Source organism: Eptatretus burgeri, chromosome 2 (genome assembly GCF_056783735.1).
Source record: "Eptatretus burgeri isolate ZD-2024b chromosome 2, Ebu_testis_v1, whole genome shotgun sequence".
Taxonomy (NCBI): Eukaryota; Metazoa; Chordata; class Myxini; order Myxiniformes; family Myxinidae; genus Eptatretus; species Eptatretus burgeri.
The window spans coordinates 75,420,472-75,435,621 of NC_140962.1; the positions used below are offsets into that span (position 1 = coordinate 75,420,472).

Sequence of the window (15,150 nt, forward strand, 5' to 3'; positions counted from 1 at the left end):
CGGTAAATAAATAAATAATTGACGGTGGTCTGTGGGTCGTGGAATCGTTTTCGGTGAATAAATAAATAAATAATTGAAGGTGGTGTGTGGATCGTGGAATTGTTTTCTGTAAATAAATGAATAATTGAAGGTGGTGTGTGGGTCGTGGAATTGTTTTCGGTAAATAAATAAATAATTGAAGGTGGTGTGTGGATCGTGGAATTGTTTTCTGTAAATAAATGAATAATTGAAGGTGGTGTGTGGGTCGTGGAATTGTTTTCGGTAAATAAATAAATAATTGAAGGTGGTGTGTGGGTCATGGAATTGTTTTCGGTAAATAAATAAATAATTGAAGGTGGTGTGTGGATCGTGGAATTGTTTTCTGTAAATAAATGAATAATTGAAGGTGGTGTGTGGGTCGTGGAATCGTTTACGGAAAATAAATAAATAATTGAAGGTGGTGTGTGGGTCGTGGAATTGTTTTCTGTAAATAAATAGATAATTGAAGGTGGTGTGTGGGTCGTGGAATTGTTTTCGGTAAATAAATAAATAATTGAAGGTGGTGTGTGGGTCGTGGAATCGTTTTCAGTAAATAAATAAATAATTGAAGGTGGTGTGTGGGTCGTGGAATTGTTTTCGGTAAATAAATAAATAATTGAAGGTGGTGTGTGGGTCGTGGAATTGTTTTCGGTAAATAAATAATTAAAAGGTGGAGTGTGGGTCGTGGAATCGTTTTCAGTAAATAAATAAATAATTGAAGGTGGTGTGTCGGTCGTGGAATTGTTTTCTGTAAATAAATGAATAATTGAAGGTGGTGTGTGGGTCATGGAATTGTTTTCGGTAAATAAATAAATAATTGAAGGTGGTGTGTGGATCGTGGAATTGTTTTCTGTAAATAAATGAATAATTGAAGGTGGTGTGTGGGTCGTGGAATTGTTTTCGGTAAATAAATAAATAATTGAAGGTGGTGTGTGGATGGTGGAATTGTTTTCTCTAAATAAATAAATAATTGAAGGTGGTGTATGGATCGTGGAATTGTTTTCTGTAAATAAATAAATAATTGGAGGTGATGTGTGGGTCGTGGAATCGTTTTCGGTAAATAAATAAATAATTGAAGGTGGTGTATGGGTCGTGGAATCGTTTTCGGGAAATAAATAAACATATTATATTATTAGAAATCCACAAAGACAGAAATGCCGGTGATTCCATTTATTTTGGATCCTTTTCACTTTGGTCAATAACGTTTGGATCGAGGAGATCGAAGGTGGAACGACAGTGTAGTTCCTTACAAATACTGTATACACACCTTAAATGACGGTCAATAGACACCCGATTTTTGAAGGACTACCATTTGAAAAATAAAACCTCAATCAAAAATCGGCTCAAGTAAAATTTTCTAAATATCTCGAAGTGTTTAATTCTGAAGTCTCGTTTCTCTACATTCAAAACTGAAGGACAAGTGTTGAAAATACTGTACGCGGTTTTTCGGCCGCTGCACAGCAATGGGTGTTGCTTGGCAACGAAATTCAAATGTGCACATTCCCAGTATATATTCCACCTGTTGGCAAAGTTACATCGAAATCAGTTCGCTGGTTCGTGCTGTGGAGCCTCGCGTTGCAGACACAGACACACACACACACACACACACACACACACACACACACACACACACACACACACACACACACACACACACACACACACACACACACACACACACACACACACACACACACACACACACACACACACACACACACAGCCAGAAAACTCAACAATAAGGGATATCTCATATATATAAATATATAGCGAATCCAATAATGCGTATTGTCAGAGTCAACAGAGACAATGTTCATCACCACAAAATTGCTTCAACAAGATGGACATTTCAGTTGCGAGCTTGCATAGAACAGACATATTCAAGTAGGAAATAAAGAATTTTCTTTTTCTTGTTTTTAAAAATCTGAAAAAAAATGCAACTTCCCCGCCCCCCCCCCCCAAAAACAATATAATATTAGAACGGCACTCGGTAGCACGCATACTTTGCAGGCTGAACAGTTTACATTTTGCATCCCACTGATGAGCTATATCTGCATTCAGACATTTATCAAAATCGAATTGCCTTGTTCTTGTCACCTCGCCAACTCTTTAGTCATCCGTCCACAACTTTTTGAAATATCATGCGACACTGTATATCTTTTTTGGTCCCGTCTCTCAATGGTGACGAATCACTTTAAAAAAAAACTTTAAAATTCTCATATCCGGATCTGGATCTTCACCAAAATCGAATAGATTCGTCCTCGTCACATGCACCAAACCCATCCACAACTTTTTTGAGATATCATGCTCACAGACAAACAGGGATGCAAACATAACTTCCATCCACCTTCGGTGACGGAGGTAACAATAGTATTTAGTTTGATTTTACATTGCTTTAATAACCCGACTTTTTCAGATTTTGCACAACACGGAAATTACTCCATCTGAAAAAGGTGTTAGAATTGGAACAAAATTCAGGATTGCTTTGTATAAAATTATTTGGGACAATTTATATCAAGGAATTTTATTTTTGCAAGTACTTCTAAGATGCTGAACTCGACTCCTCAAATGTGGTGGAATCAGGTACGTGCAAACAGATAGATCATCTATGTCTCTTTCTACTATCCCCCTTTTTAATTTTAATACCATCCTTCCAATGCATGATACATAAAATGTTAGGGTTTCATGCATGTGCTGCTCGGAGGATCTCGAATCAAGGATCAAGACGTGTTGAGAGCCATGGGTTGTCTGCAGTCAGTTGTGCATCCATCCCTTGCAGTTTAAGTTCTCTAGATAATGAGGCATCCATCCCATCAAATAAACTGGAAGTATCTCGTGGAATGTGCAACGTGTGCCCACTCGTGGTAAAAGAGTTTGTAAAGGACATGACAAGCATCCTCCAATTAAACTGTTCAATGAATCAGCGAGACATGGGAGCACTGAAAAATTGTCACAGGAACATATGTAGACTTTTGTGACACAAGGCACAGTGCTGGATAAATTAATCTTTTGTTGTATGAAGGGTACCATTTACTGGTCGTCAGATATGTCTGAAGTGCAGTCAGGATGTTGATCTGTAACTTTAACCAAAAGTTAATCCGAAGGTGTTTGACCAATAAAATTCCATTCTCAGATGAATTCTATGAATGTTTTCGTTGGGAAAGTAGAGTACAAATCTAGTATATATATACAGTACATCACACCATCAATTCACATTTGTTGCCAATGTCAACCTTCAATGCAATCATGTGGGCACAAGAAAGGGTGAAGAGTAATCCAAGAAGATGACACAACCATAGATATTTGCTTCAACAGTGGATGCAGAGGTCATCAGGATGCTCTCTGGCTCCTCTTAGCCCAGGGGCGGCACCACAGGTTGTCGGGCAGTAATCAAATGGACACTTTGGGTCATCTTATCTCAAAAGATGACAATGACTTGTTTCTGTTATCATTCGAGATGCTCCAAAACCCACAAACCAGTTTGTAATGACTTATTGGACCTAATACGTGATTCATTGATGGATCCAATATGTATTGCTCATCATATCAAACTAACCATCGACAACATCCCATAAAGCTCTTATAAATGCATTAATTGTAAAGACTCTTAGTAGATATTGGTAAACACGTGCACATACCATTAGAATGCCGAGGTATCTTAAGTGAACAGGAATGTTTGAATACAGTAATCAATGACCTTTCATTAAGTCGCCCTCTTTAGGATAGCTCTCCACAACAGCATTATAGATGTTGTAGGGTTTGTTTCTACAATTCGTGTCCCCAAGTTTTAATGTTACCAAAGAGTTTCTTAGACCTCTAAGAATACTAAACCACCACTGAGGGTTTTTTTTCCTGGCTGAGGCTTTCAGAATGAAATTTTGCATCGATAACATGAATACAAAGTTTGCAGGGCTGACATTTTTTCTGAACTTAACCTAATTTTTAAGATCATGACTTCATTATAGGCAACATTTTTCATCACAACTCGACTCATTTTTGGCCGATCGGAATGAAACTGCCCTTAAGATAGCCTAGAGTAAGATGAATTTACACTTGATTGACATCATACCCCTCCGGGTTAAAGGTCAGGGTGTTTGCAGTCTTAAAAAAAAAAAAAACACTTTTTTTGTCATCGCTCAATTTTGCGAATGTGGAATCTTAAAGACCGCTGAGCTTTCCAAGATGTTGTTTCATAATAGTGTACCTGCACTGATGTTGTGCTGATATTTGATTCGTATTCTTGACCTACTTTTTCAGATTATGACACAATGAACAAAAAAACACCTTTTTGATCATAACTTAGATAATTAACCTCCGCCATCGAAGATGGACGGAGGTTACTGTTTTCATGTCAACCTATGAGCATTCTATGACTGCTTGTTTGTTTGTTTGTGAACAGTATTACAGAAAAAAACTCAATGGATTTCGATGAAACTTGGTGGGGATTCGGTATGGTCCAAGAATCATGCCATTAGATTTTGGACTTGGTCCAAAGGCCATGCTGTGGCGGGCATTTTGAAAAAATATTTGAATTTTTGTTTTTGCATTTCTACATGTTTTAAGTGATTTCCAACCCAAAAAAAAAAAACCCAGAAAATTTTGCAACTTATTTTCAAAAAAATTTCGATTTTATTTGAAAAATATTTGAATTTTTTTTTTTGCATTTCTACATGTTTTAAGTGATTTCCAACCTCCCCCCAAAAAAATTTGTTCGAGAAAAAAAACAAATTTTGCAACTTTTTTTTCAAAAAATTTCGATTTTATTTTTTGGGCATTTCTACATGCACGTCAATCTAGTTTAGTTTATTCAATCGTGGTTCAGTAGAGTCTGATCCGTTTGGACCTACAATGAATAGGATATCAGGTTCACTTAAGTGACCCAGCAGTATTGGTGGCGGAGGTTTTGCACTCTACCGAGTGCTCCCCCTCTAGTTTTCCATGGATTGACATGATGTTGAGCTTTATGAATAGAGTGTATATGGGACACATTTTCTTCATTTACACTCTATCCCTAAATGTTGAAGGTCAAGGTCATATGGCGGTCTGAAAAAAAAATGCCATCATTTGATTGCAGGCACTGGGGGAGGGTTACACTTGGTGATCTCAGATATCTAGTTAATCTCCGCCATCGAAGATCGGAGGTTACTGTTTTCACCCCTTTCTGTTTGTTTGTTTGTTTGTTAACAGTATTATGGAAAAACTCCTCGATGGATTTCGACGAAACTTGGTGGGGGGATTAGGTATGGTCCAAGGATCATGCCATTAGATTTTGGACTTGGTCCAAAGTTCCAATATGGCCGCTATGGCGGCCATTTTGAAAAAATATTTGATTTTTTTTTTGCATTTCTACATGTTTCAAGTGATTTCCACCCCCCCCCAAAAAAAAATTGTTGGAGAAAAAAAAATTTGCACCTTTTTTTTCAACAAAATTTCGATTTTTTTTTGCATTTATACATGTTATAAGTGATTTCCAACAAAAAAAAACATGCCAAAATTATAATTGCGGCTGATTTTGGAACTTCAGGTGGATATACCCACGTAAAATCAATTTCTGTCTCAAGGAATCTCGTTATGACGAATGAATTGAGTATGTAAAAGTTAAAAGTAAAAGGGAAAGTTTCAAACTATAACTCTGTGAGCACTGTTGACGTCAAATTGAATGAATAGGATATCAGGTTCACTTGAGTGACCTCGCAGTATTGGCGGCGGAGGTTTTGCACTCTACTGAGTGCTCCCCCTCGAGTTTATAATGTATTCCCCTAACTCCCTCAACCCCCCACCCACCAAAGTGATCTTTAATACAGGCAACCCCAAGCAGTGATCATAATGAATGACACCATCAATGAATTGTAAATTTGTAAATAAATATAAAGAGCTGAAAATAAAACAAAATTTTCACCGACTAAAAAAAAAAAAAAAAAAAGTTCATTATTCACCTATCCACCAGCTTTGCCATCTCACCACAATTTTAATTTCACCATTAAAACTTGACACATGTGCATTAAAACAGGAAACACCTGATTCTGTGTATTGGGTAATTTCTAGCACTATATTAAAAATCTTTTAAAAACCTCAAAAACTTTCAATAAATACAAAAATGAAGGTTCCATTTGAATCACCCTTATATGTTTGCATCATACATCCCCTATTATTGGGGGATAATAATCATAAAGTAACTGCACTTTTGCACAAAAATTAAAGTTCCCTTCCAAGGAACTTCCAATGCAGGAAGATTTCGGCCCATCAAAGCCTGTGCAATGGTTGTTTGTCCGTGCCCTATCCTTTTTAAATGCTGTAAAACGTCAAGCAAGGAAGCAGCACGTACCGTTTTTATTAGTCTTTAAGATGACTCGGTCAGGGTTTGAACCACCAATATGCTGGACTCAGAGCGGATGCTTAAACTGTTACACCAAGGATTCTTGACCTTATAGCTTGCTCCTGCATGAAGCTCGACTTTGTATCCCAAAAATCCCCAACAAACTATCGTTCTGACAGAAACCCTTCAAGGTGAGGTGATTTAAATGTTCTGTATGATGCAACTTAAGGATTGTACACTTAATATCGAGGACTGGTCATGACTCATTAATTAAGACATAACACAGCCAAAAAGCACTTGCAATATTTTTTAAAGTTCAACAAGTAAAGAAAAGGTTAAGCTCCACCAATAAGGTTGAGATCTACAGCGGGTGTGGTGGTGTTGTGGTCAGAACACCACCAGCATCCAAGAGATTGCAATTTCAAATCCACCTGAAGGCAGAAATATTAAGCACTAGAGGAGATACCTAGCACTGCCCAGGGGTGGGGATACTCAGCGCTACCTGGCTGGGTGAGCTGGTTTCACGACGTGTTGGACATTGAAAAGCGATGGAGTTGTTGGCCTCATGGTGGTTACCTTTTGACTGCAGGCTGGCGGCAGCACTGCGCGATCCCACATCCCAATATACACTTTATAGCAGCCCCAAAACGGCCTTCAAGGCCAATATGTGGTAGCTTAAAATCTTGCCAAGATTCTGAAATACCTCCACCCAAAATTTTGGGCCTCCAGGTGCTTTGGTTTGGCCGTGAAAGAGTAACAAATAAACGCACAAAAAACGAGAAGGGCACACTTTATCGTCGCCAGATATGCCTCTAACGACATCATTATACATACTCTCCCAGTCAAAAGTTTTAGAACACCCCCATTTTTCCAGTTTATACTGAAATTTAAGCAGTTCAAGTCCAGTGAATAACCTGAAATGGTACAAAGCAAAGCGGTAAAAAAAAGTTTAGGTTACCAAAAACTGAAAAATAATGTAAATTCAGAGTTGTTAAAAAAGGCCATTTTCAGGGAACAAGTAATGGGTTAGCAACTGCAGTTGTTCTGCAGCAATGGAAGTAAATTAAGCCTTGAAAGTTGATGAAAACAATTCCTACAGGCATCACAACTTTTATTGATTAGCTACAAACCCTCTGTTTGTATAAAAACAGTGTTGGAACTTACTATGTTGCTACACCATCTGAAGCATTATTTGGACAATAATGCACTGCAGGAAGTAGTATATTGTGATCATAATGGCGAGAAAAATACAATTAACAAAGGAAGACAGACAGACCATTATAACCCTGAAAAGTGTAGGTCTTTCCTTTGGAGAAATTGCAAAGTAAGCCAAGGTGTCAGTGAGTAGTTTCCTACACCATCAAAAGGCACTTGGAAACTGGAGGAAACTCTGACAGGAAGAGGTCTGGCAGACCCAAAGCCACAACACAATCAGAAGACAAGTTTCTGAGAGTCAACAGCTTGCATGATAGGCGGTTCACAGGACAGCAGCTTCAAGCACAGCTTAACACTGGTCGAAGTAAGGAAGTCTCAGTTTCAACTGTGAAGAGAAGACTTCGAGCTACAGGTTTGACAGGTCGAGTGGCAGTAAGAAAGCCATTGCTAAGATTGCAAAATAAGAAAAAGAGGCTTGCCTGGGCCATGAAGCACCGCCAGTGGACGACTGAAAATTGGAAGAAGGTCTTATGGACCGATGAATCAAAATTTGAAATCTTCGGTTCATCACGCAGGGTTTTTGTACGCCGTCGAGTCAGCGAAAGGATGGTTCCTCAGTGTAACACTAACTGTCAAACATGGAGGAGGAAGCGTGATGATCTGGGGCTCTTTTGCTGGATCCAGTCGGCAACTTGCACAGAATGACTGGCATCCTGAACAAAAAGGGCTCTCCTGAATTTTGGGCGCTTTTGCACAGCATTTTGCAGCGCCATGCAATATCCTCTGGTCTACGCCGAGTTGGTCAGGGTTTCATCCTACAGCAAGATAACAACCCAAAACATTCCTCCAGGCTATGTCAGAACTACCTCAGAAGAAAAGAACAAGACGGTAGGCTTCAAATCATGGAATGGCCAACACAGTCTCCAGACTTAAACCCCATCGAGCTGGTTTGGGATCAACTGGACAGAAGGGTGAAAACAAAGCAACCTACATTTACAACACATTCGTGGGAACTTCTGCAACAGTGTTGGGAAGAACTTTCCGAACAATATTTGATTTCCATTGTAGAAAGAATGCCACGAGTCTGTTCGGCTGTTTTATCTGCAAAAGGTGGCTACTTTGACGAGTCAAAATTTTCGATTAAATTTTGTTCAACAAAACGATTCCATGATTTCTTTTTTGTCTGCAATTGTTTATTTGTTCTATGCTTTAATTTCAGAGTACATTGAAACAGTCAACTGCTTAAATTTCAGTAGAAACTGGAAAAATGGGGGTGTCCTCAAACCTTTGACCGGTGGAGTACTTGTACCAAGTTTGATTAAAATCCCTGAACCCAGATTCAAAATATTAAATATTTCTGACTGTCAGACCATGCATCTGATCAGGTTGAAATATAAAACATATATTCCTCATGACGACTCGATCATAATTGTTAGGTTTCACGTCGATTGATGAAGCAATTCAAGAGAATTTTTTAAATTAAGATTCTCATTCAATCCAATATGACTGCCAGACCATGTGACCTATTAATTATTTGTGAACACCCTGGTATCCCTAAAGGCCCGGTCACACCTTGACGCCAACGTATGCTGATTTTTGAATTTTTTTCTAAAACGCTGGCACACGTTGAATAAGTTATGGGTAAGTTTTGATAACATTGAGAGCACGCTGAAAAACACTGCCATACGTCGTTGTACGTTGGCTTTAAACGTTGTACTTTTCGGTTGTCCTCAAATTTTTTCATGCTTGAAATTTCACGACGCATGCCGGCGTATGACTCACACGTTCCGCTACGCTGGCCACAAGTTGTATGCACGGTCTGCGATCGTTGACAGACGTCAACACATGCTACTTGTAAGTTAATCATAAGTTGAGACACGCCGAGGTAATGTTTAGCGTACCCGAAACTTATTTCTAACCTATGATTAACGTGTTGTTGGCACGTTACGCGATCGTTGCCACACGTCGACAGACGTTACTTTTAAGTTACTCATAGGCTGAAAGACGTCGGTATAATGGATCGTCCTTGCGTCAGCGTCCACGGCCACGGCCAGGACACTTATTTGCGGCATTCTTCAAACTTTTCTTCGGCATGACGAGGATGTTCACACTTCGATGTCTAGCTTGGCTATGATTGCAATTGTCCATCGGCAGCGTCTATTTAAAATAGTCGAGTTTGAGCGTTTCAACACGTTCAGAAGAAACGCTTCAAATTTCCAAACCCCATCGTCAAAAAACAAATGCGAGTGACAGCAATTTAAATCGTTTATTGTAAACAATGAAAATAGCAGAGTGGTACCGTTTAAAAGTCGTTGAGTGTAAAAAAAATCCAATTGTTGAGCGCAAGCGTCTACCTACTTTCAATAGTGGGGTTTGAGCGATTTAGCACGTTCAATAGAAACGATTAAAATTTCCGAGCGCCAGCGTCAAAAAACAAAGGCGAGTGACAGCAATTTAAATCATTCATTGTAAACAATGAAAATAGGTGAGTGGTACCGTTTAAAAGTCGTTGAGTGTAAAAAAAATCCAATTGTTGAGCGCAAGCGTCTACTTTCAATAGTGGGGTTTGAGCGATTTAGCACGTTCAATAGAAACGATTAAAATTTCCGAGCGCCAGCGTCAAAAAACAAAGGCGAGTGACAGCAATTTAAATCGTTCATTGTAAACAATGAAAATAGGTGAGTGGTACCGTTTAAAAGTCGTTGAGTGTAAAAAAAATCCAATTGTTGAGCGCAAGCGTCTACTTTCAATAGTGGAGATGCAGCCATTTAAATCGTTGAGTGGCAGCCTATGAACCTACCCGTGGACACACGGACGCAAGGAGGATCCATCATAACCCACACCCTCCCCCTCACACTCACCTACTACTGCCAACATGAACAAACTACTACTAATACTAATACTAATACTAATACTAATACTAATACTAATACTGCTGACATGGACATCGACTCAAAAAGGAACTCGAAAACACTGTTGGGTTCCCCTTTTATGAGCAGCATTTTTATATACCAATTCCCAAAATCACTGGGAACACGTCTTTATATGGCAGTTGTAAGCTAGAAACACATTCATTTTTTTTTTTTGTCGACCGGAAGATGTCATTGGAATACGTCTACATATGTCGATGTGTGTTGGGACTACGTAAAGAATTGGTTCAAAGCACGTCAAACACAAGTTAGAAATAAGTTTCGCGTAAAAAAAGACATTACCGCGACGTGTTTCGACTTATGAGTAGCTTATAAGTAGCCTTTGTGGACGTGTGTAAAACTTATCCCCATCGCATGCGGAACGTGTGTCATACGCCGAGTACGTCGTAAAATTTTGAACATGTTTAAAATTTCTTGACGTACTCTACTTACTACGACGTATGATAGCGTACTTTAGCGTTGTACTCACGTATACCAAACTTACTCATACCGTATTTGACGTGCCCCCAACGTTTTAGACACATTTTTCTTAGGTCGGCATACGCTGGCAAGATCGCCAAGGTGTGACCGCGATGTTGTCACTTCCATTTCTACGGAAGTTATGATTCGAATCGTTGTGCGTCAGCCTTTTAATAGGCTACATCACGACATCGTCGGCGATGCGTGCAACGCGCTATGCCGAAGTTAGACTATCGTTGGGCATAGGTTGTGTAGGCCAACAACAGGTTCAGCATTCGTTGGTATAAGTTATCTATAACACAATGAAACGTTCTGTGTCCATTACTAATATGTTATGCATACGACCAACTCGTTATGAATACGTCCGAATCTTAAAAAAAAAACATCAAAAGTTCAACGTCAGCCAGCATTTTGCATACATTTTAATACGTTGCCATCGCTGGCTAAAACGTCAAGGTGTGACCGGGCCTTAAGGATGACAGGACATGGGGATAAAGTTTCCCCTCAATCTATCAAGCCATTCTGGAGAAAAACATTTCAGGGTAAATCAAATTTGGCTGCCAAACCATGTGACCTATGACATCATCGGTAGAGAACTTCGTGTTCCTCATGGATAGGTGATCATAAGTTTTGCTCGAACGTTTTGCCTCGATCTGTTCAGCCGGTTTGGAGAAGAAGATTTTTGAAGGTTTTTATGTTAAAAACAATATGGCTGCCGAACCACGTGATTGACGACATCAATTTTTTCCCTCATACAATTTAGCCCGAGATGACCCTTAAACATTTTCATACTGATCGGATAAAGTGTTTGACATATGCAATTATGATGTCATAACGAAACCACCAATGACATCAACAACAAAAAAAAAATCACACTGCATTTCCCATGGGGAGTACTTCACATGTGCCAGGTTTCAATATTTTCCATGGAGCAATTTTGAACATGAAGTGGTCCAAAGTTTGTTCTTTTTTTCCATCATGGCTGCCACACCACATGACCTATGGCATCATAATTATCATTTAAACATTCTACATGAGTAGTTGCTCCCAAGGCGAAAATTGTCTCAATCGGATAAGCGGTTTCAGAGAAAATTAGCATGGACGGACAACCTGAAAACATAATGCCACTGGCGACTTCGTCAGCAGAGGCATAAAAACATACAAACACTTGAGAATCTAAGATTTTGGTACTTGGCACACAGAAACCGAACAAGCCACAGGAGATATACTACGTGGCTATCAGATTGTGAAGGAAAACCCAGCATGGTCACTAATGGCCACCAGTGATCTTCCAGCCCTTTACTGGTATTCCTTGTACACAAGTGGCATGATGCCACACACACACTTTACAGTTAACTTTGAAATATCTTCTGTGCATCTCGAGATGGGCATTTGAATGCTGCCTGGAAAAATGCAGTGTCCCACACATCCCCAAAAATGAAAGGGGTGGGGGGGGGGGGACTCGTGGAAAAGATGATCAGTCATTGCACAATTTGTGGTTGCGACACTTCAACAGTGGGCAAAGCATTGTGACATCACTAGACAATGACCTATGTGTGACAAATTATGCAGCAATATCAAAAATGATACACACTCACATCGGGGTAACTGACTGAATCTCACTCCACTCTTTGCAATAGCAGGGAAACAATTGAACATGCACCAGCAGCACATCTCTCACGGAATGTGGATGCATAAAAGACTGTATAATATAATACACGAAAAAATTTGTGTACCCCACCCTCACTTGCAGGGCCACCCCTCCATTTCCCTCTTCACCCAACCCAACTCACATTCCCTCCCCCCACCTCTCTCTCTTACAACCACCTTGACTTATTTTTCCATGTTCCAGCACACTCCTTCCAATACAGTTAACACTGCCATTCCCTTCCTCCTCTTCCATCTCCTTGCAAATAGACCAGGGGTGTGTTCAGTTACCAAGTTTCTTGAAGACTGTTCACCAAGCGGCTTAATCACTCAAGCAAGCACTCCATTCGAAACCGTTAAGGAACTGCTGCCTTGGCAAGCGCAAGCTAGATGCTAAGGTAACTGAACACACCGGAGGAGTTAATTCAGATCGTGAAATGATACCATCATTAATGACCCCCGGGGTGTGTTCAGTTACCTAAGCAGCTAACTAGCGCTTGCCAAGGCAGCAGTTCCTCAACGGTTTCGAATGGAGTGCTTGCTTGAGTGATTAAGCCGCTTGGCAAGCGTTCTTCATGAAACTTTGTTACTGAACACACCTCAGGACCCAGATCGATATCCAAGCTCTTGTTCTCACAAGTCCAACGAGCCATTTTCAAACATATTTTTTCCCTTTCCGTTTTATGATTTACCTCCCACCCCCCAACACTGGATACAAAACGTGTAAAACGCCCTAAAAAACACATTCCGATTTGTTTCCACAAACCTGATGTTTGAACCTTTACTCTTCAGAATTAAAAACAAACAAATGTAATCAGACGAAAGTACTTTCTTCTCCCGCCATTTTAAAAAGACACACATCGTGTTCGGTGCTCATGATTACACACGTGTATTAATTAATTAATTAAAGCCCTCTCCCAACGACCTGTGCTGACAAGAACAAGAGCGCACGGACCGCCGCACGAAATGAATGATCAGGGAAGATGGAGCACAGCACGGGGAAGGGAGAGAAGGATGGGGATTAGACCGTGACAACGTGCGTCTGGTGTAACGACGAGTCGGACGTGTGTGTGTGTGTGTGTGTGTGCGCAAGGAGTGTGCACATCAAAGAGTGTGCGAAAGTGTCACGCACCCCGCCGTCATGACGATATTGTATGTCACCAACCACAGCCGGGCCACGCTGCCGGGACCTCCCCGGGCCTTGCGCACCGAGCCAGGAACCAGCGGCCCGTTCGCTTCTCGATGCGACATATCTCCGCCTGGTCCTCTTCTTCACCACCACCACCACTCATTCCTACAACCAACACGCGCTCCTTCACTCATTCCTCTCGATCGTTCCGAACGTTTTGCGATAGTTTACATTTCAGGTGTAAAGATCCGCAAGCCACGAGCCGGAGGATAAAATTACAAGTACGTATTTAGTTATTCAAACAAAGAAAGGAAAGTTCTGCAAGTTCTGTAAATTAATTATTCTGCTGATTAAAACGAGCCACTGCCACCTGGTGCGACCTGCGGATAACACAGGGTGTTTCAAAAGTAAACGCACTGAGCAAAATTATATTTATGTTTCATGTGTTTGAAAATTAAAATGTGTTGCTTGTTCACTTGCACTCTTGCAGGCATCATTGTCTCGCTCACGTCCGATAACCATTGTCTCGCTCACGTTCGATAACCATTGTCTCGCTCACATCAGATACCCATTGTCTCGCTCACGTCAGATACCCATTGCATTGTCTCGCTCACGTCAGATACCCATTGTCTCGCTCACGTCAGATACTCATTGTCTCGCTCACGTCAGATACCCATTGCATTGTCTCACGTCAGATACTCATTGCATTGTCTCACGTCAGATACTCATTGCATTGTCTCACGTCAGATAACCATTGTCTCGCTCACGTCAGATACCCATTGTCTCGCTCACGTCAGATACTCATTGTCTCACTCACGTCAGATACCCATTGTCTCACTCACGTCAGATACCCATTGTCTCGCTCACGTCAGATAACCATTGTCTCGCTCACGTCAGATAACCATTGTCTCGCTCACGTCAGATACTCATTGTCTCACTCACGTCAGATACCCATTGCATTGTCTCACGTCAGATACTCATTGCATTGTCTCACGTCAGATACCCATTGTCTCGTCTCACGTCAGATACCCATTGTCTCACTCACGCCAGATACCCATTGTATCACTCACGTCAGATACCCATTGTCTCACTCACGTCAGATACCCATTGTCTCACTCACGTCAGATACCCATTGTCTCACTCACGTCAGATACCCATTGTCTCACTCACGTCAGATACCCATGGTCTCGCTCACGTCAGATACCCATTGCATTGTCTCACTCACATCAGATACCCACCAGCTGACAATAAATAGTTTTCTCCAAAACACTTGTCTTTTTGCACAAGAAGCGTGAATGAGTTTCTTTTGAAACACCCTGTACTGCACTCTCCTGGAGTACTGAGAACATTTCCACTGATCACTATAAGGTGAAGAGCTTGGGGACGATGCTGTATTATCAGGGCCGGATTAACAGACCTCAAATTTTCGAATCCCCCCCTCTTTTTTTTGCAGATATTATGCATTGATGATTGATCAACCATGATGTCGAAGAAAG

At 40.5% G+C, this 15,150-nt stretch overlaps 1 protein-coding gene across 2 annotated transcripts in view; it reads right to left on the reverse strand.

The window, feature by feature from the left end:
* LOC147032356 (very-long-chain (3R)-3-hydroxyacyl-CoA dehydratase 2-like) overlaps positions 1-13,842 on the reverse strand; it is a 32,084-nt gene extending 18,242 nt beyond the window's left edge. The window contains exon 1 of one of the 2 annotated variants that reach the window (XM_085869899.1): positions 13,658-13,842. In XM_085869899.1, the coding sequence (XP_085726025.1) occupies positions 13,658-13,776 (119 nt within the window). In that variant the 5' untranslated portion in view covers positions 13,777-13,842. Of the gene's footprint in view, positions 1-13,291; positions 13,402-13,657 lie in introns of those variants that run through there. The other variant, XM_085869900.1, reaches the window with a different exon arrangement.
* Between the last annotated feature and the right edge of the window lie 1,308 nt (positions 13,843-15,150).